General features: G+C 46.8%; 2 protein-coding genes across 2 annotated transcripts in view; one reads left to right on the plus strand and one right to left on the minus strand.

The window, feature by feature from the left end:
* Positions 1 to 22,281, minus strand: part of LOC135903642 (A disintegrin and metalloproteinase with thrombospondin motifs 18-like) — a 144,138-nt gene that overhangs the window by 19,155 nt on the left and 102,702 nt on the right. The window contains exons 2-13 of the mRNA XM_065433952.2: positions 13,908 to 13,980; positions 12,943 to 13,121; positions 11,018 to 11,203; positions 7,850 to 8,018; positions 6,322 to 6,605; positions 5,651 to 5,737; positions 4,663 to 4,787; positions 4,431 to 4,483; positions 3,601 to 3,706; positions 2,460 to 2,763; positions 1,536 to 1,637; positions 137 to 324 (exon numbers count right to left, since the gene is read on the minus strand). Coding sequence (XP_065290024.1) covers positions 137 to 324; positions 1,536 to 1,637; positions 2,460 to 2,763; positions 3,601 to 3,706; positions 4,431 to 4,483; positions 4,663 to 4,787; positions 5,651 to 5,737; positions 6,322 to 6,605; positions 7,850 to 8,018; positions 11,018 to 11,203; positions 12,943 to 13,121; positions 13,908 to 13,980 — 1,856 coding nt within the window. The remainder of the gene's footprint in view (positions 1 to 136; positions 325 to 1,535; positions 1,638 to 2,459; positions 2,764 to 3,600; positions 3,707 to 4,430; positions 4,484 to 4,662; positions 4,788 to 5,650; positions 5,738 to 6,321; positions 6,606 to 7,849; positions 8,019 to 11,017; positions 11,204 to 12,942; positions 13,122 to 13,907; positions 13,981 to 22,281) is intronic.
* JMJD6 (Bifunctional arginine demethylase and lysyl-hydroxylase PSR) overlaps positions 1 to 22,281 on the plus strand; it is a 190,407-nt gene that overhangs the window by 4,066 nt on the left and 164,060 nt on the right. The window lies entirely within an intron of this gene.

Below are 22,281 nucleotides of genomic sequence, written 5' to 3' on the forward strand. Positions count from 1 at the left end.
AAGGAATTGCAGCTCTTAGAACAAATCCAGCTTTAATTTAGGCCTGCCGACGAAATCCTCGAACGACCCCCCCCCCCTCTTGTAGGTAATGCGTTGCGGTGGAGAAACCACGTGCGCGAACGGGCGATGAAAATACCTCGGCCTGTCGCACCGGCGTCGGGACACCTTGACGCCGACGTAGGCGTAGTCGCCCCTCGCCACGCAGTCCGAGCGGCAGGTCCCGAATGACGACCAGGGTCCCCAGCCGCCGTCGACGGGCGGGTCCCGCGACCGACGCCGCTCCAGCTCGTCCCGGCGAGCCACACAGTAGCCAGACCGGCACCACTGAATGGGTGGAGGAGACGGTGCAGTAGTTGGGCTTGCATTTTTTTTTCTTCTTAAAATTTATTTACATAGGTTCTATGGTGAGGACTGTGAGTGCTCAGTAAATGTGCGTATCATGAGGGACCGTGCACGATTTGCATTGCCGCGGAGAGGGGTACGTTCGCAGGTTAGCAATTAATAGAAACAGTGAAAAAAAAAGAGCAGCATTGAAATGTCACAAATGCCCATCTACATATTCATACGTAACAGAAAATATAAGCCTCAGACAAGACTTCAAATCGTGGACAAAGCATCGTAACTATAAATGGATACAGTGTCATTTCTCGTGGAGTAGAATTCATGGCCTGAGGAGCTGTGGGATTGAATTCGTGGCACAAGATCTTCAGGGTTTGGAGCAATTAAGGTTCTGTAGGGGTACTATTATGCTGACCATTGACATGTCCTGTTACACGCACAGTGGCTTTGACACGTTTAGCGAAGATTGTACATAGCTATTGGAAAATAACTGAATGGTGCGTTGCAGTCGATCATTTGAAGCTCTTGACTTCGGGACAGGCGCTTGCTTACCGATTGTGCCTTAAGGGCATGTATAACAACTTGTTTCTTTGACATAATAAGCAATAATGCTTACGTCTACATATGGGCATAAAATGGACCATTACCTTTCTCTCTTTCGCTTTCCAAGAGTACTAAATTCCACTGCAAGTTTTTGTAGAGAAGATATATAAGACGACGAAGTAAGTACAAACGCGCACAGAGCGAATGCGCCTTCGTTGTACTTATAAAGTGCTGCTATTGTGTATTCATTCATTTGAAGTTTCCTTCTCGTGCGGGAAATACTTCACGGGCTTACGTTTTGAGTTTTTTGTTTTCCTAATGACTTCGATTGTATGATGCATTTGCTTACGCGACGTTGAACTTCGCATTATTATGGTTGTTAAACTTTTGTGTTTTATATTTTATCTCATATCTATGCGGCTGCAGTGTGACAAAGTATTTTATGTGTCTGCGGCTTTGCGAAGACGAGAAAAGATAGCTTGGCAGATCAAGCTAGCCTTTCCATGACCAATCCCCGATTGTGGATATTCGTCAAATACATTCAGGACAACAGCAGTAACTTTTACTGTGTCCTCCTCGGCTATTGTGCCATGGCAAAATAAAAATAATTGAGTTGAATAATGCAGCTTTGTTGAGTGAAGATAGTGCGTTACCATATTTTCAGCACATGGTGTTCCTTCAAGAGCAGGGTGCGCTGCAAACGAGACTGGCGTGATGCCACGGTTCATCTCGCACCGCAGCATTCGGCAGATGTCCTGCAAGGAGGATTATTATTAGTTCGGTGCACAAGGCGTTACTGTAGATGTGAGGTAATCAATGTAGAACAAGCAGGCAGGGTTCCGCTGAAGAGGCACTAAGCGTCGCCGCGGTGTATGAGAAGAAGTGGTGGAAGGCGAAAAAAAAAAAAAAGAACGACGCGCACCAAACATAACAATGTTAACGTGAACCAAAGTCTGCGCAACACCAATTGCAGAATAAAAGAAAACTTGTCACTCCGTTGTGAGGCGAAAGCGGTTTACACGGTTTAATATACATGCAGCTTAGCTTAGCCGCACCATTAGCGCTCACGTAATAACTAAGGTTATTCAACAGTGTTCGAACGAGAGACGATTCTGCAGGAGGCAACGTTTCGACAAGAGGACTTGTCTTCGCCACTCCCTTTGTCGGAATGTTGTCACCAGAAACATTTCTTGCGCGAACACCGTTAATCTCGTCGTCTCCATCTTGCTGTGAAGATGTGTCCAGTTTCAACATTGATAATATTAGAAAGTCGAATGCCGAGCCTTATGTCTGGACATTTCGTAATCTTGCCGTGACGGCCCGTGGCACATGCGTTTTATACGACGTTAGGATGTATAGTTGGGCGTGTTGGTTAAGCATGATCTGAAGTGAAGGCTCTAAAATGACGGAGGACAAAGAAGAAACACACACACACACACACACACACAGGGCGCCCTGTGTGTGTGTTTCTTCTTTGTCCTCCGTCATTTTAGCGCCTTCACTTCAGATCATGCGTTTCACGTTCGGTCATTTCAAGACGCGTCCGTAGAATCGTGACACACGACAGACAGACTCGCCTGGAGCGGTTGCTGAGCGGTGCGTCGGCTGGCGGAACCGAAGCGCAGCGCGCACTGGCGGTCGGCCGAGAAGATCTCGCCGGGCAGCAGGGGCCCCTTGCGCGCCGCGAGCAGGTTGGCGTCGACGTCGCGGGTGCCCCGCTGGAAGACGCACGAAGCGGCCGGCAGCCGCAGGAACTTGGTCACGTACTGGCGCGAGCAGGACGACCAGCTCGTCTTGCCGGCTCCCAGAGTGGGCGACATCACGTAGTTGTCCACGTCGCACGGGTTCCCGTCCTGGGAGCCGTCGTGCTCCATGCCCAGGCTGCGAACGCCATTCCATTTCCAGCAATATAGTCACGTTGTTTCGGGAGCGGGTGCTTCGAAATCGGTGTAAAGGAAGGGAATAAGGAATAAACCAGCGTCGTCATTCCCCAAGTGTTGGGTAGCCAACCGGGTAGGTCATTGGGTAACCTCCCTGCCTCTCTCTCTCTCTCTCTCTCTCTCTCTCTCTCTCTCTGTGCATTATGCAGAGATCGCACTTGTGTCCTTTAATGGCAGTCTGCAAGGACTCTGATGTGGAAGTCAGCGGACAGATCTTGGGTGCAAATGTTTTATATGCATTTGCAGGTATAAGCTATGCCTCACCTATTTATTTTTTTATTAAGTGGGAGAATAACGCTTGAAGTCGTCTTCATAGGCATTTGATGGAATGTTTGTAGGTACACGTAACTTCAGAATTGAGAGCGAATTCCTGCTGGAATTTTCAAACATCCTTTGCGTAGCCGTGTGAGGTTACGTCCAGCCAAGCAAAACTGACAAAAGAAAGTTGATACCAAGGAAATATTAATTTAGAAGTACATACTTTTGGGCTAGTTGGTGTACTGATACTGGGACCACAGCGCTGAAGAGGCTACAAGAAAGACAAGGATGGTGCCTTAACTTTAAACTAACTTTCAGAGCTAAAGTTAGCACGTCGCTTTGTCTTGTCTGCGTCGCAAAAGTGCTGTGGTTTCAGCATTAGTTTAAGGAAAATGGGACTGTTAAGGCGTTCAGGTCTATCTAATGCATGAAGGGCACTCTACCGTCCTCATGGTTCTATATGGCAAGGTATGTTAGCGCCTGCCCTCACGGCGGGACCGGGAAAAGACTGTGTCCTTACCTGTGTCCCATCTCGTGGCTGGCAACGTAGACGCTCTGGAAGCTGGTTCCCTCGCTGATGGTGCAGCTGTTAAGAGAGTTGCACATTCCGCTCACCGGGGCGAGTCCTGCACACATGCCCACACCGAGCAGGCAAATACTGTGTTAGAAGACTGTCGAGATCACGCCATCACTGGTATTGTTTGGCACTGTTTACCAGGAACTTTGACACCCCTGCCCTTAAAACGGCAAAAACAATCGCAATTCTGTAGTAAAACCACACTTCTATCTCTAGGTCACGAAAGAAAATTTTGTTCGAATGATTGCGCGGCATATATGCCTGGTGTCAGCAACGTTCTCCCGCAACGAGTATTATTCGCTACCGTTCTAAACAGCGCAACGGTGAAAAATGCATATTATGCATATTGTCGCGTTGAAGTGGCGGTGAAGGACCAGTCAATGCCAAAACTGTGACTCACAAATCTAATCTAACTCTTAACTACGAAAACGGTCGCCGGAAAAAGATAGACGATGTATGTACGCGTGTAAATAATATAGGAAGTGAAAGCGGCACACAATGGGCGAGTTTATTTCTTTCAACCTAGAGTTACTTTATGTGCTCATTCAACATGTCTATTTTCTGTCATCTCTCTTGCCTCTGCTTTGCTAACATTCAGTAGGCAGCACCAGCCGAGACGCATGTTCGCTCCAGTCGTGTTATTACCAAGGCCGCTGCAGTGCTGAGCGCTGCTACAATGCCAACAATGCCCGTAGTTACATTTTTACACACGAGTCTCAACGCAGTATGTCTATTTTACGTGGCTTCTACACCATGACAACGAAAGGTCTCACCGACGACGTGTCTTTTTCGCAGTCCTTTCTCGTCCACGACGAACATGTTGATCCTGAAAACCAGCAAGAGACAAATTGATCAAAATGCTTGCAAATCAAAATGATTTATTATGATCACTGATCGAAATGCTTGCAAGGGATACGGGTGTGTCTTACGCGAGAGGACATGCTATTCGTGCGTCAAAGAAGTCCCCGAGACTTCTGTTATATCTTCTGCACCGCCAGCACGTACCCTGATAAGAGAAGCGCGTGGTCCCATTTTGGCGTGCCCTGGGCAGAGGCGGCCCTTCTTCTCTGGTGTTGCCACACGCAGAAGTTGGTCAGGTACGTGTCGATGTTTTCTGACGGGCTCAGGTCCTGCATCGTCAGCGACACCATGACCCAATACCTGATTACGAGACTGTTTAGACCAGAATCAAATGGATGAATGATGTTACTTGACAATATACAGAGGCACACAAAGGGAGACGAAGTGATCGACGGTGGTTAAACAGGTTATGGGTGTACCGATTCTGGCCAGCATTGGAGTTTACATTGACAGCTAAGAAGCTGTACAGCTCTGAGCCCTTGCGGGAACGCACCTGGAACTGTCTGGAAGACGTTTCTGCGCCATGACACCACCTCGCGTCGACAAGAAAAAATGAAAAATGAAACATGTATCATGGTTGCATTTTAACACTTCGCGTGTGCGAACCAATGGACAGTGCAACGTAGTTTACTCTAAGCGCATACGAAATCGTGAGCAGCCGACCTTCACGTCATTTCATTTGAGCAGCCGACCTTCACGTCGACTTTCCAAGCCTTCTTCTCAATCGTCATCATGTTTGGACAGCAAATAGCGGGCATATTTTTTTACTACCGCGATGTTTTCTACAAGCTGTCTCTTTTGCCGGTTTCGTCAGAATAGAAATGAGACTTGAGATTTCCGCTGTCCGCTTAGCTGTCTAGTTAGCCGTCTACGGTGAGTACTAGAACGCAGCCTATGTCTCTGGAGCTGACATTTCGACAAGGGGACTTGTCTGTGTTAAGGCAACTGCTTTCCTTTTTCGAGTACTGGTGGGGAGGGTGAGCTATCATATAAACGGTTGTCAAAGAAAGTAGTTGTCGCCCGGACCATGACAAGTCCCCTTGTCGATACGTTGGCCCCAGAGACATGCATCCCTTGTTTGACGGGTGTTGTCCACATCACAGAAAAAAAAAAAGAATTGACATTAACTTACCCTTGGTTGGAGTTTCAGTACTTCCAGCTCGACGACAGTCACGTCAATGTTCTTCCCTAACGATTCATGCTTGAAGAGCATTTGTACCTAGAAAGTGGAAACATAGATGCTTTAAGAAAGGGAGCAACATTTCTAAACCTTTCAGTGCAGTTTCGCGCACACGGCAAAAATAAGTCCTTGAGACGAGAGACCAAACTGATTTTTTTTTCGCGTCATTAACGACAATCTGTCAGGGTTGTTCGGTTCATCGCGGAAGAATAGAACGTTGCGACATCCATTCAGTGAAGAGCATCGTGGACTGTGTCCTGTCCACGATGCTGTGTTCTGTGTCCCGTGTTTGCACGGCGAATGATCGACATTCTAGGCAGCTGGTGCTCCCTCACTCCCTATTCAAATCAACGTGAAGAACATTACTAGGCAACCGCTTAAACAATTTAATTTAATATAACATCATTGCTTCTGAATATTTCTCTAGGCAACTATAGATACCCAGGATGCTTGTGTCATGTGTATATATTGTGAAACTTCAGCATATATATATATATATATATATATATATATATATATATATATATATATATATATATATATATATTGTGTGTGTGTGTGTGTGCGCGCGCGCGACGTCTATAATTATTGATACAGACAATGGTCGGGTAGACGTGTCGTACCGCGTTCATGATGGTCAGGACGTATGTGATCAGCTCCCGGTCGGTGTCCTCGCCCGGGAAGGCCCTGGCCATGGCCTGGTACAGCGCCTGGTCCACGAACACCGCGGTCTCGACCAGGGCCTCGCCCCCGTCCCGGTGGTTCCTCCGTCGGCCGCCACTGTTGGCCGACGGCGACGGTCCCCCCACCCGTCGCCTGGTCCTGGTCCTCCTCCGCCGGGACTTCCAGTCGTCGGCGGGAACCCTGGCCGAGCGCGTTCCGTTGTCCGGCCGAGAACCCCTCTCGCCTGCGTCGTAGAAAGTAAATGACGGATTCGTTAAACATGCGTTGAAAGTCCAGCTGTATAGTGCGTTCGCAATACCATTACTGTAAACTCGTGAAGCACTGGCGTTTCAGAGGATGCTATGCGACCAGCTGCGGTATCCCAGTGGGTATGGCGTTGCGCTGTTGAGCTCGAAGGTCGCGGGTGCGATCCTTCTTGCTCCGGCGGTCGCATTTCGATGGGATGGGGGCGGATTGGAAAAACGCCCGTGTACTTGCATTTAGGCGCACGGTAAAGAATTCCAGGTGCTCAAAATTCATCCGAAGACCTCCAATACGGTGTGCCTCGTAATCAGATCGTGGTTTTTGGCACGTAAAACGAAATAACATAATTAATTAATTAATTTAGATGCTATGTGCTTCATGCCTGCGTACACGCACGAATAAGAGTGCTTGAGTGTGAGTGGGTGTTGGCTTTGTTAATATAGGGGTTCACCGTTCATCTTGGAAGAAATCTCACAAGAGAGAGAGAAAGAAGCAAAGGAAAGCCACGGAGGTTAACCAGAGAAATGTCCGGTTGGCTACCCCCTACCGGGGAAGAGGGAAAGGAGAGGTGACACATAACACTAGCCAGCAGGGCATGCAACATGAAGAACTTCATTTACTGAAGTCAGTGTAAGACATATATCCTTGTACTGTCGTCTAGTCCTATGTGTCGAGCTTTTTGTGCCGTTTCTCTCATGATGGACAAGGGTGCGCCCACGCACGCTCGCACGCACACAAATGCGCACAAACGCAGTGATTGTGGTGGTGGTTATGGTGGTGGTGGTGGTGGTGGTGGTGGTGGTGGTGGTGGTGGTGGTGCAGCAGCAAACGAAATCAGTCTGGTATTCAAAGCCGGCAATTGTTCCGCCTGAGCATATTGTGAGTGTCACTATGTGCGTCACCAGGTACCGAAAAGCCACGTGCCTCACATGAAGACAATTAGCAGTCGTTGCACTCTCTTCCTGATTGCCGCGGATTCTCCGGGGAAAACACACTGACTCATCGATGTCGCAATTAATTTTCTACTACATTTTGCACATTGGTCAGACAGGGTCCTATAATACTTCTAACTCTGGCATAAGCGTCATCTGGACCTACGGTAGATTTGCCAGAATATCTATATACAGTAAGGCCTCAACAGAAGGCCGTACCAAACCGCCCAATAAGACGTTCGTTCGAGCATATAGATGCGGCGTCCGTGTCTGAGCTTGCGTGCGTACTCACAGTGGCCGCACCGTAGCGGCTTGTGCGTGTCCGCGCGGGCCAGGATGTGCGGCGACGAGGTGGCGTTGGTGGCGGCCCCCGCACCGACGCCCGTCCCACGGCGGTCGCTGGCTAGAGGGTAGATGGGGTACACGAAGTACGTCGCACCCGGCAGCACGATCAGGCCCCTCTGCGAGCGCGGAGGGAGGTCAGCGAGTTCGAATTTCCTCTTAAGAGGAAGCTTTAGCTCGGGCCCAACTCCGACGCGGCCTGTTCAAACACATGTAACCCTCAAAAACGTTCTTCTGAGATAACCCCTGGACTGATTTTAACGAAATTTGTTGCATTTGAGAGCGAAAGTTAAATTCTAATGACTGCTAGGAAGCGGAATTTCTATTTATGGCATAAATTTTGTTAAAGAAATTTCCGAAAATTCGCAAGTTTGAAAGAAGCACCAAGTTTACAAATTAATATCTCTGCATCAAGAACAGATATCGCGGTTCTGTAAACGGCATCGATTAGATCATTCAAATCGTACAAATTCGATATGTCAATTTATATCTCACGTGAATTTGTTACGTTGTGTACAAAGGCTCTGCAAAAGCTGTATTTACACATTGCTAAATTTTTTTAGATTCAGGTGTAACATATCAATTTTGCCCGCTTTTGATGTACTATTATATGCAATTCACAGAATTATATCATTTTTTTCCTTGCTGAGTTAGAGAGTTATAAACAATATAGTTTTGTTTTCTGAAAATTTTCGAATTTTGCCAAATTTTAATAAAAAAAGTCACGACCTAAATAAAGAATTTGAAACTAACAGTCACTATATTTTAAGTTTTTCTTTTAAATGCAACAAACCTCGTCAAATTTGGTGCTGTGGTTGTCGAGAAAAACGAATTCTGCTTTAACATGTATTTAGATAGGAGCGCCTGAACTAAAGCTTCCTCTTAATGTTGCGTGAAAGCTGTCCACAAAAGTTGATAACCAGGCCTAGAGATCATGTGCACGAGCCATTAAACTGGGACACTGCTATAGAAGCGGCTTCTATGAAAAAGACCATGGTACAAGTGTCCCAAGCAGCGAAAATCGGGATGCTGAGCTGCAAGTTTGCGGGGAAGAGGCGAGGTGTAGAAGTCAAATTTGGACTGGTCGGTAGCGATCCATTGCGATGTCGTAGGCGCCGGTCAGAACATAAACTGAATAGGACAGACAATGGCTTCTTCGGTGTTCTGGTTGGCCCCTAGGACATTGTGAAGAAGGTAATATGGAATTCCCAATGACTCATGTGTGAGCTTGTAGCAAGAGCGTAAAAATCGCCGCTATTGTAGCCGGAAAGTACTAGGTCCTGTACTTTCAGGTTTGGTGGTCGCCGACGTTTTTTAGCACCGAATTGAATCCCATTCTTGCTGCCGGCAAGCACCGCCACGTTCAGGACCGGCACACTGGAGTCGGTAAGCTCGGACTGCGACAAAAACTCTGGCCTTTCTACTTTTGCCGCAGACTCACTTCACGAAATTGCACACTCACAGTCACTGTTCAAAACTCGACACTGAAATGGTTTGGCCATGTTATTCGAATAAACGAGAACATCGCGCGAGATGATAATAAATATTGGTGATCGATTCATGGAGAAATTAGGGTCTGCATATATTAGGGTGGGGGACACGCAGAAGCATCAGTGTTTCGAGTGCTCATTTTATCTCGACAGACAAAATTAGAATTCAGTGCCAAGTAAACTTTCCTGTCGAAAAGACAGAATTAGAAATCAGTGCCAAGTAAACTTTCCTGTCGAAAGTTATGCTTTAGTATTGCATGCAGCATAGACGGAAAACAGTATTCCTTTCCTGTCTTTTTCTTTCTTCACTTAAATAGGCGTTTCTACATATTGCGTGTTGCAACGCCCCATTTGTTTGTGAACATGTAGGCAGATTGACCAAAGCGGTACTCAGACTATTGCTGTGTCATATTTCTTTAACTTAAGAAGCGGGATGGAAAAGGCGCAATTTGTCGTTCAGTGTTGGACGAAAGAAACTTAATGTTGTGCGGTAAATGCATACTTGTGCGCTACACAATAATACTTCGAAGTACACTAATTCAATTACACGAACGCCTATTCGTTCTTCGTCGGAATGGCAACAGCGCCGCATGCCATTCTTGAGGGTGGAACGAAACTATGTACAGCGTATTCTGTGCCGCTCTCCATCCTTCGACTGTCAATTATATGCTGTGCGTACGACAGTCTCAGCCGCTTAGACGACAGACCGTTCTCGGAAGTAAAGATCCTGGTACCGTGGCCGAAAAGCTCTTAGACAGAAACTGTCTATGTACGCACTATAAGTGGTGTTTGCAATAAAATACCAACTAGCCCGTACCCAAACCCTGCTTCAGTAGGGTAGCCAACCGGGTGAAACTCTTCTGGTTTTTCTTCGCGATCTTGTCTCTCCTCTCCCTCTGTCCTCCTCGCAGTCCCGAAAAGCTTCGCCGTCGTCCTTTGACGTGCTCGTTTTAAACAAAACGATGTGGTGCCAATGCTTCATTTTTTTTTCTTACGGTTGCACTGTCCCTACACTTGCACTTTCTGACTTTGCGAACACTGTTTTTGTTTTGTCTCGCACAGAATGCGATGATGAATTACATAGGCGCTGCTGTTGCGTCAGCAACGCGTCAGAACTCGACTCTTAATTGGCACTTTTGCCGATGCCAGACCGGTAGGAGCAAGTAACGCTGACTGACAAGTCTAAATTGAAGAAGGTCGCTTTTCTGCAAGCCCTCGGCGGCATTTGTAGGAAGTCACACAGGAGACAATTCATCAAGCAGCGAAGAAAAAAAAAATCTAATAATGACGGCTAGCCGCGGTTGCTTTGTTCCGACGATCGTGCTGCATCCAACAAAGTTTTAGATTTGATTCTGAGGACTAACAACTATAACTCTCGCGCTTGTCTTCACGCTGTAGACGACCTATTAGGATCTTAAGTAGTTTCGTTCATTAGGTTGTTCATTTTCGTGTTTATCGCCGTTTTTTTTGTGACAGCGAGAGTAGACGACTGCAGAAGGCTTTCGCCCCGTAAAGGAAGAGATGTCCTTCAACAAATTAAAGGTGGATCGTTTTATATCCATATCAGGTGCTCGAAATGAGCACAAGTTCAACCTCAGCGAATGTGCTGGGACGCAGTATGACCTTACCAGACCCGAGCAGACTGACAACGCCGCCTTGCTTCGGGCGATCCCCCGCACGTGCCCCTGGTAGAAGCAAGATGCGTCCGGCAGCTCTTCGCCGGAAGTGACGTCTCTGCGTCGGCGCCGCCTAGCGCTGCTGTTCGAGGCGCCTTCTTCCACCACTTGGAACTGGCTCGAGATGAGCTCCTCAGTCTGCGTGGCGGACAGATGATGTTAATGGAGACCGGTATGACATCATGTCCATATATTATAACTGCAATTTTCAGGCTCGTATCTTCTTCCGCTTTTTGTTATTGAAGCGTATCTTATGTGCATGTTGCCGCTCAAATTTTATGCTGCGACGTCTCGCAGAGTTCTGGGCTGTAACTAAACGTGAGTTACGAATGCAACTTACCGTGAGTACGTTTTATAGCCGAGCTGACTGGTTACAGGCATTATTCTGAAGGCACACGTATAGCGTACAGCATAAACATTTTTGCCCGCTCGCCGTACGTACCGAACAGAAAGATGTATTGCCATGTATGTACACAACGGACATATAGACTCCCTCGTCCCTGGTTTCTATGAAACGTTAGCTGGTAAGAGCTGCTGTGAGGCCAGGCTATAACAAGGCTATAACAGGCCCACTTATACAATATAGAGATCTTTATTATTTGTTTATTTGGGCCATTTTGTCGCTTCACCGTATAAAGTAGTGGAACTGTTTGCAATAGCGACCCCATATAGATAGGCGCAGAATACTAAAATAACCGTTTGGTAAGACTTCGGTGTTTAGTATTGCAGAGGAACAACATTGTTTGCAACATTCTAACATAGTGTCAAATCACTGGTCAGCGCAAAGACGTTAAAATAATTAAATCAGTCGATCAAATTGAGCAATCAGCGCTCCGCCTGCTAAGGACACCGTCCACATGTGCGTGTAGCGTTCTTCTTAAGGTGGGCCAAGCTATCGTGCAACGCCTCCCCCCCCCCCCCCCTTCCTGTGTTCCCATCTACTTTCTCTTTCACGAGCTATGGACCCTGTGACATTACGCGGACATTAAACAAGAAATTAGTTGTCACTATTGAATATATTATTTATTAAATGATCGCTCATCGCTCTCTACTTTGTAATGAACTAGAATGTTATGCAATCCATATTTTGTTCACAGCTTATTTTACGCAACCTTCAGCCATACTCCATGCGCTATAATACAAACTTGTGTGCAAAGACACAATATTAGCGACTTTCTCTCTTTGTACAAGAAAATCCATAAGGTGTTGATTTTCCCACAGCCATAAATGTGCTTCTTTTGAGAATTACCCTTAGCACAGAGACATTTAGAAAGTGACATCCTACTTGAAATGAAAAAACAACTACCACATTGATTTCGCATTGCGCTTTTCAAGGCAACTGGTGTTAACAACGCAGGACGCTAACATGGATACTATAAGTAAAAATTTTAGCGGTCCATGTCCTCACGTATTTAAAGCAAAAACGTACATTATTTGTAGCAGTACTGAATGATAGAAGCACAGCAGGTAGACAGAGCAATGCTCTGCTTCAACAAAAGGCTAAATGCCCTCCATCCCCTCCCATTCCTATCTCTCAACAGGCCAAAGGAGGCCATGTTACCCCGGCCCCACCCTTTGAGCGCGACTAAGATATCCGCCTGGATTTCTTGAGGAGCATGAGGCGTTTGATTTGTTGCTATACACTCACCTCAGAAAAATTGTGTCGAAGGCTTCAAATTTGAAATTTTCAAGTTAAAAAGAAAGCGTAACGCAGGCAGCCCCACGCACGATTCATCATCGGAAAGCGTCGCACCAAGAGCATTGCCAACGGCAAAGCATTTCATTAAACGAATGGCTGGCCACGGATACGCCAGTCTAAAGACTCCTGAAATGTGAAAACACTTGTTGACCCGTGCGCGTGTGTGCACACAAAATACCTGTCCGAGGTCCAGCCTCAGGGTCTGCCCGAAGGCCGGCAGCTCGAGGCTCAAGTCGGCGCTGTCTCCACCACTGCCTTCCTCCAGATGTCGCCGCCGTCGCCGCCTTTTCCGACGACGTTTGCGCGTCGCGGGCCGTAGGTCCATGTGCGGCTCGAACACCTCGTACTGCAGCGCCTCTGCAACGACGGTGGTTGTATGGTTCGTTGTTCTTTCAGAAAGAAACGGCCGAACAGTGAACCAGTCGTCGAACTCTGTCTCATAGCGTTAGTATACCACCACGTGATGGGTGGGGCCACTAGGTATGGTGGTTACGGTGGCGAATCTAGTGCCCCCTCCCCCCCTCCTCGCCCTCTTTCTCCTTGAGGTTGCCGTAAATTATGCGACCCTGATTACGTGAGGCACGGCACACGTCGAACTACAGAGAAAGCTTTCTCCCGCGTTCGAGCCTTGGACCTCAGCCGTGTGTCAGCGCTCTTAGTTTGCATGACTTGCCATGAAGCCAGTGTACACACGCTCCGTGTGCAGACGTCGATGGACAATGAGAAAACTGCAGTGCTTCTTTGCCGCGTTCTATTACTCTTGCCTTTTCTGTCTGCCTGTCTGCATCCTTAGCCTTAAATTATGTTCAGTTGCAAACACTGTTACTTAAGTACTGTTTGTTAAGTACTGTTATTTTAAATCTGTACAGTTTAATTTAATTATGTACAGTTGCAAACACTGTTATTTAAGTACTGTTTGTTAAGTACTGTTATTTTAAATCTCATTATGTTTGTCAATTTCTCCCACGTGCTCTCTTTCCATTGCAGTCCCTTTTCATTGCATAATACGGGGAGTGATGTCCCGAAATTGTAGAGGGCCTTTACACGGCACCCCTAACTCGCCCGGATGCAACTTCTCGCTTAGTAGGGACTACCAATTGTTGTGTACAAGTTAAGGCAGCGCAAGTATAAGATTCTTCTCACCTGTATTCCCCGACCCGACCATGAGCAGCTTCTCTACTTTGGCAACGACTTGGTTGATGAACTGGGCTTCCAGCTGTCGGAAATATGCAAAAAGAAAGACATTGGTGTCAATTTATCTGAGCACACAAGTAAATGTGTACATATGCATGTGCTTCGTAAGTGCGTTATTAGTGTATTACTTGTATGTCCTAATCAAACTACTAAAGTGACTGCAAAATAATTTTTATGGCATATGTAAGCTTTCTGGCTTTCAGACTTGCTTATAAGTGATAGACGGCTGGTGATACTTTTTCGTTTTTATTGTGCGACCCTAGTGACCAACACCTTTAACTGATGCCAACATTAAAAAAAATAAATTATGGGGTTTTACGTGCCAAAACCACTTTCTGATTATGAGGCACGCCGTAGTGGGGGACTGCGGAAGTTTATACCACCAGGGGTTCTTTAACGTGCGCCTAAATCTAAGTGCACGGGTGTTTTCGCATTTCGCCCCAATGGAAATGCGGCCGCCGTGGCCGGGATTCGATTCCGCGACCTCGTGATTAGCAGCCCAACACCACACGCCAACATTTATCTAAGCTTTTATTCAGTAAAAACAAAAAAGAAAATACAAAGGCAACAAGAGCATGCATGGAACTCCTGCTTTCAAGCAATGGAAAACTCCACGGCTGGCCTGATTCTGGGGCAGCTGACCGAGAAGCAGTGAATCGGAGTTCACCGGGTCACTCCAAAATCGTGCGTCCTCTGTTTCACAATGCCGAAGTAAAGAGATCAGAAAAGTGAGCGTACGCGGGAATGCGACCGCAGCAAACAATGACACAAAGAAATCACGCGCGCGCCGCACAACATGGCGCGGCAACCATCCACAAGCGACAACAGCGCACGAAGCAGCTGCTCTGCCTCGGCAAAGCGGTGCAGTGTTGGGAAAACTGTACACCACACCGCCGAGAACACGCAATGCTGGTGAGCAGCATCGGTAGTGGCGCCTACTACTGATGCGTACCGTTAACCTTTTAAACTGGCTGTGTCGGATGAAAGCCGTAGCGCTTGACGGGCGGCATTTTCACATGATCGCCACGCTACCTAATGCGCCAAAGATGCAATAAAGCAATACTGGAAGGCGTGCTTGTCTGATTAAAGAAACTCTGTTGGCAGCAGGTCGTTTCGGCAAGGAGCTTAAGAAAGGCCAGTGGAATGAATGACGCCAATGGCACCAGCGACAGTCGCGATGCTGTATGTTCGGCCCATCTTTCCTACGTATCAGTTAGCTAGTGACATCACAGATACTTTGAAAGTCAAAAGATACGGCGTGGCAGTCCAAAGTGTCGCTCCGCAACGTTCCTTTTCTGCATGGCAGAGAAGCAACCGATTCGCGAACTCCTGCAATAGAGATATAATGAAGGACTAACAGAGAGAGAGAGAGAGATACAGACAGATTGACAGACAGAGAGAATCTCTAGAAACTCAGCTGTAATTTCTGCGACACAATATAGTAAACGGCTCAGCATGGCCTGTGTTGCTTTTCTTGAGGACCTCATCATAGCAGCCGTCATAAAGCAGTTCCCTATTTCTACAGTTTCTATTACGTCTCTTTATTACTCGTTCTGAAAATCGGAAAGCGAGTAAACGATGTACGTGACACCTACAGCCGCGTAATGTTTGGCAACATAACTGAGAAGCTTCCTCCTTGTTGCACGGTTTTCTTGAGACACAGGTTTCTCGTGGACTCAAAGACCGGAGGCGTGGCCACCTCGGGCCCGCCGTAACCATTATGCTTAGCGGGAGGGAGTTTTGCGGAAGAAGAGGGCTTTTGACGGCTGTGTATAGTGGGCGCACGACGCACGACGCGGTCGTTAGCCAGTTAACGGCGGAATCGTCGCGAATGCTGTTACGTTTGCGGATCGCTGCGGTAGAGAGACATTGCGTCGCGAGCGCACGACTTCTGCGGAAGCCGATCGGTGTCGACGAAGGCGGCTTCCGGTCGGCCTAGAAGGAGCGTGACGTCGATTTCGAGCTTTTAAGCCCAGAATCGCGCGGCAGCTTTCGCGTTTTCAATGAAAAGCGTGCTGTCGACTTCACGTTATACGAATGCGAAAAACCAGACGCGTCGCCAACGGCCGAGATTCAGGCCGGTCAGGCCATGCATTGCGGACGCCACCTGCTGCTCCACCCAAGAGGCCAGCGAGCAACTATGTCTGCAACAGGGACGCAGAACGTCACTAACGATTTGGAAAAGCCTCCTAGAGAGATACAGAGAGAGAGAGAAAGGAATACCTTTATTTGAGCGACTCGCTCTGAGACGGAGTTTAAAGTGGGAGGGAAGGTTTCGTTAGTGGTACTACGGTGCGTTCGATATACGACATGCGGTTAAGGTCGCTGACAGTTCAGCCAAATTTCATTGAGATATAGCCAGAAGGTTTGTCGCCGTCATTAGAAGAGACTGGACTTAATCAAGAAGAAGTCGGTGAAAATTGAAGTTAGAAGAGGGCATCCCGAAACATCAGCTATTTGTTGTTGTTTTTTTATCAGCTATTTGTTTTGTCTAGAGAACCGTGCTGATGACAGTTAAGGCCTGCTATACCTATACGTATTACTTTCTCAACGATAATGATAAACTTCCTTGACTTCTGACGTAATAATTCTGCGGAAGCCCGCAAGGTGGAGAGAAGTAACTAATAAAGGGAAAATAAGACATCCACCCACATGTAACAAATTCCTACAAAGGAAACCCATGCGGGTTCCTCGAAAGAAAACCCCCTCAGTTGAATAAAAATTCGTCCTGGTCCGGCTTTTCTTTCGAAAGCCGTCTTTCGAAAGCCGTTTCTTCGAAAGCGTTTCTTTCGAAAGCCGTTTCTTTCGAAATTCGTCCTGGTCCGGCTTTTCTTTGTTTCCTTTGTACCAATTTGCTACGTGTGGATGGATGTCTCATTTTCACTTCATTAATTTCTTGACTTCTTATGACTAGTGTTGCACTGGTGTCACTGCTGTTCTAGCTGCTGCGAATCGAAAAAATCAGAAGCTTGTGAAGGAATCGATAAGAGGTCAGTGGGAAGAGGTGGAAGGGAGTGGTCAAAGACAGAAATCCTTTACAAAAATTGCCTGCAGCTCTGGGAACATAAAGACGAACGACGAAGTGCTTTCACTTGAGAGTTCGGCTCTGCTAAGACAGTAAACAATATAGCCTCGCCTGCTTCTACTCGATGCTTCCGGTAGCTTTCATGTTTGAGTCAAGCTGAGCGACGAATTCTTTCGCTGTAGCAGTGCGCGTATCTCCCTACACATTAAGGACACCATGGCTTATTTAAGCAGTGATGTAATCGGAGGTCCCTGGGAGGGGCGTTCACCCTCCAGATGGACGCAAATACGCCGACGATGAGCTTAAGCCGCGAGAGTGGTAACTGAAATTACTCGGAAGTTAAAAGTTGCGACATCGCCCTGTAGGGTGTGTACAACTTTAGCAGATCATTAGCGCAGTACCGTATACTATACAATGCAACAATCGTTATAAGAAGTGGTTATGCGTTGTATCTGATCAGTCGCGTTTTACTGCGCGACAAAAAACTACAAGAAAATAATAATCGGTCCCTCGTTTTAAGCTTGAGTACATGTTGCGTCGGTCTTTTATTGACGGCGCACGCAGCAAACGTGACTTCTGCGTGAATGCCAGGTTAGCGTTTCGCTCAACCGTGCTCCCCGCGTTTCTTTCCACCCCGCAATGTGACGTGCAAAACGGCCGTTGTGTTACGCACGTTATATACATCACCCCTTGACTCGATCCGCTGGCCGCCTTTGTTGCCACCTCTTGCCCCGCTCGTTACACGAACGAAATGAGAGAAGGTGGCGAAAGGAAGGAAGCACAGGGCGAATAACCGGAGCTGACGTGGTTGCCGGAAGATAATCGGCGCGTCACCCAGTTTCGCAAAACCGCACAACCGGGCGCGCTGCGGCACGTGCTCCGTTTAAACGCGCGGCTCATTTTGCCGGGCCGGCCCGCACACGCTGCTTCGCACTCAATCCGGTGTGCAGGTCGACGGAAGACTACATAGGGCGCGCTGCGGCATCGCCCTCTGACGTCACGGGTGCGGTGGCGTCGGCGATGAGAGTCATGACGGTGGTGACTGTGCCTTTGCTTTTGGTGATTATGGTGATAGAGAGATTCAGCCAGGGGATCAGTTCGAGAGGTTGTAAGCATGTGCTTCCTGCCCTTACAAGAGTTAGTACATGGAGTCTGTTGCGTTTCTGTTCGTTTTATTTATTTTTTAATTGTCGTCCTCAGTAGACTTTCTTTTGGGATGTAACTGAATGGCCTGTGTCATTTTTATAATGAAGCTACCAGGGCAGGCCTACCGTAACCGCTCTTCTGACGCACAAAGAAATTATCCTAATTCTTTACAACATGGGCAGGTCTATCCTGGCATATATCTTGTCTTTAAAAAAATCGCCTAAATCACAATACACTTCTAGAAAAATTAGAAAGTATATTCACGGTACGCTTGCATCTGTTTAAGTCTTACAACACTATTTACAGTGTGTAACCATAGGAGAATCAATGTCTCCTCTTTTTAAAACAACCACCGGTTTTCCGCGAGGTAGCACCATTTTAGGGCCATTCCTGTTCACTTTATATATTAATGACATTACATCAATCAGTGTATGCCGACTTACATTATATATGCTGAAATCACTATCGCCCATCCTTCACGAGCCTGACTGATGCCTGAAGTTGAAGCCAACGTCAATAAGACATTGCAGCAGTTGGTTGCATGTAGCGAGTTCATTTCATTAACGATAAATTCCGCGAAATTAAACGAAAGCACGTCTCTTCCATTCGCGTAAAAATCCACTAGCAATAAATTGTAAACTACATCGTGGCTGTTCCACTATCGAGTTTGTTGACACAATAAGAAGTCTCGGTGTTTTCTTTCATAAAGATATGACTTGGGATTTTCACGTTGGTTATGTTCAGCCACATGTTTACCAAATGTGTGGCACACGTGCAAAATTTCTTTACTTTCAATCAAGGTAATGATCTACAACACACTGTTTTTGTCTTATATAGATTATTGCTTTTTTTTATTTTGGGGTAACTCTACCGATAAATTCTTTCGCAAGATGTGTCTGTTCCAAAAGAGGCTATTCGATGTTCTGCGACCGTATATTATCATGCCCACACGGAAAAACTGTTTGCATGTTTTGACACTGTACCACCATTTAACCTAAAATGAAAGAGAGGTTCACAGTTGGGTGGAAGATTCAAATGATTAACAGTGGTATAGAAAAAAGAACGTCGCTGACGCCAACATTTCGACAAGGGAACCCGTCTTCGTCAGGACAGCAAGGTTTTCTCTCTCTTTCTTTCGGAACGTTGGCTTCAAAGACACTCCTTGTTCTACCGCTGTCAATCACCATTTAACCTGTACTATTGGAACTTAATTGTCAAGTACAGAAAGTTTGTCCATCAGCAACAGCGTACTTTGATAGACATTGCTAAGCTAAACACTAACATAAGCAGTGACACTTTCAGAGACCAATAATTTTGCTGTGTATCATTGTGCCGCACAGAAATTTGAATACAAATGATCTGCTATGATTTGCCACGAATTTTTAACACGTTAGGAAACTACAATATATTTATAGAAAAATATAGCATGCAAGTGATCAAACGCCATTTTTATTTCCTCTGTACATACGTGCATATCGTTTGAAACTTTGGTCCCCAGTTATGTTTTGTGTCTAATATGTTATATATTTTGAATTATTAATGAACTCTGTATAATAAGTGTTGTAAAATGGCTTTCTGTACACTTTGTTTTATGCTTACATTGTGCGTACTCATTCGCTGTATAGCTATATTTGGATGCTTACATACTGGCGTTCCGGCTGCAAAAGTTTAGAGATATCGGCATCGCGAAAATGCATGAACTTGTTTTAGCACAGCCGTGCAGCGTGTTGCATCACGTTGGTCGAACAGGCGTACTTAGGCTGTACGACTTTATTTCAGCCTGCATGTCTAAGCTGCGAAGAAAAACGAGGTTCTTACGGCATCTTCGCCCTCCAGACTTTAACTCGTGACTCTACAAGCGGGATTCAGGTTTTCTTAAAGCGAACTCGGCACTTTCTTGCCTGCCTAGTTCCACGTCTTGATGAAGTAACCAAATTAATGAAGTCCTATCAAATCGAATCAAAGTTATGCAGCGAAAGACAGTAAAATTGCAACGATAGCAGCGAGCATGGTCGTTGAACCTGATCTCGCTGGTCAAGTATGTCCGTTATTTACACAAGACTCGTCGTACATTCCTGAGTAGTCACTGGTGCTCGCGCACATCCGAGAATGTGCAACACTACTTGCGTCTCCAGCGCAGCTTTATTGAGCAAGTATCTCTCGCTACAGAAGTGGCGACAACGTTTTAAGAGATTTCGGATACTGTGGGCGCGTCTGGCGCCGAGCGACAGTTTGATAACAATGATAATCAGGTGAGAATGAACACTGGCACAAAGGAAAACTAAATAAAAGGAAAACAAAGGAAAACGACGTGTGTCAATCTTATTACTGATTCGTGGCTGATAACAGCGCGGTGAAGCCGAAGGCGAGCGATAGAGTCAACAAAAGCGCTATGTTCGCCGCAGACACATAGATATTTGCAATGGACTCCATTTGTTTACAGACGCATCAAGTCGGTTACTTTGCTAGCGGCTCTGTCTCGCTGCTGAGATTCTGTCACGTGTTCTTTTAATTACTATTGCTTTTACCGTTCGCAGCATTTCTTTTCATAAAGTAACATTATTTTCTTCCTCTTTCAAATTTATTTATTTTTTATTATTTTTAGATAATCACTTAATTTTTCGTTTGTGTGTCCAATCCCTCGGGTGTGTGCCATATTGAAGAGGGCCCAACAACAACTAGTGTTGCTTGCTGCAGCGCTTGTATTGTGCTGCTTGCGTTCGTCTTCACCGTTCTTATTATTATTGGCATAAACGAGCCCGCACTTTCCCTGTTTTCTATCATTAATATTGGAGGGAGTCGTCGACGGAACTCCTCGTATATGCTCGAATATAAAAAAAAAATACAAGAGCTGCAGTCCCTGCTTTCCTCGACACGGCTACAAGTTTGCCAGGTGGCCCGAATATTCGGCCTGTTTATTTCTTCTGCGCTTTCGCGTGCCTTCAGAATTGAACCCGGGCCAGCGAGTGCTATTTAAGATGCACCTCGAAACTTCGTAAGAAATAAACACTAAAAGAAGCGCCAGCTCAGGAGATCTTGGCCAACCGGGCAATCGGACTTCTTTTTGGCACCGAAAAGTTTTCATCGCGTCCGTAAACAAGCGCATTCCTTGATCCCCCATTTAGATTTCTGCGAGGACGCTATCAAAAGGCAGGGCGGGGGCTCTCGCTTTCGTAAATCGTGCTGCGTTTTTACGTGCGTTTGCGCTTGTCAGTGTGCCGGCGTAGCTCATTCGGGCGCCAATAGACCTCTCCCGGCCTATGTCACGCCGAGTCGGTCACACGATTTAGCGGTGCACGCGGGAGTGTTCGGTGGGTAGAAAGTCACGCTCAGCCACGTGAAAAGTCACGTAACTCAGTCACGTAAAAAGTCACGTGCGCTAGTATACGTGCTGACAGCTTCGTACATCGCGGGTGTTCTTCCTTTTTTTCGCGCGTACGTTTTGCGCGCATCCGCCGAGCCGGTTCGTCATGCCGGCGGTTTGTCGCGTAACTTAAATGATATTGCGCGACATAAAAACGACCCGGACGTGAGAGAAGACGACACAGCGCTTGCTGTGTCGTCTTCGCTCACGTCCGTGTCGTTTTTATGTCGCGCAATATCATTTAAGCACTGAATTACCAACTTGCCCGGTGTTGCTGCTTTCATCGTCGCTTAAGCCGCACGAAAAAGAAGGCGGTGGGATCGGGCATTCTCCGTTTCCTCAAAAAGACGGGAAGCGGCGAAAAAGCGGGTGCTGGCATTGCGCGCCGCGACGAATGGCATCCGTCAGACGGCGACGACTTAATCGGCGGAGTTCACTTCCTCGAGCGAAACGGCTGTTGCCTTGGCAATGTCCTGCTGCCTTCATGCTGGATGATGTCAACTTGGAGCGCCAGCTCAGGAGGCAACAGCCGGGACAAATGCGGTCACGTTCGCGTTTACGTGACGAAAACAGCATATGCGACATGGCTCCCTATTTGACGTATTTTATTAGATCAGTGTGAACTATACGTCAACAGTGCTTTGCTACTGTTGCAGACAGCATCTAAACCTCCTGCAGCATCGATTGATGTTCCTGTCACACGGCCACGTTAGATCGCGGTCGAGCCAGATCTGGATAGAGTGCTGCTGCACGGGCGCTCCCGATCGCAATATTGCTCTACCTGGAAC

This window comes from Dermacentor albipictus, chromosome 9 (genome assembly GCF_038994185.2).
Source record: "Dermacentor albipictus isolate Rhodes 1998 colony chromosome 9, USDA_Dalb.pri_finalv2, whole genome shotgun sequence".
In the NCBI taxonomy this organism is placed as follows: domain Eukaryota; kingdom Metazoa; phylum Arthropoda; class Arachnida; order Ixodida; family Ixodidae; genus Dermacentor; species Dermacentor albipictus.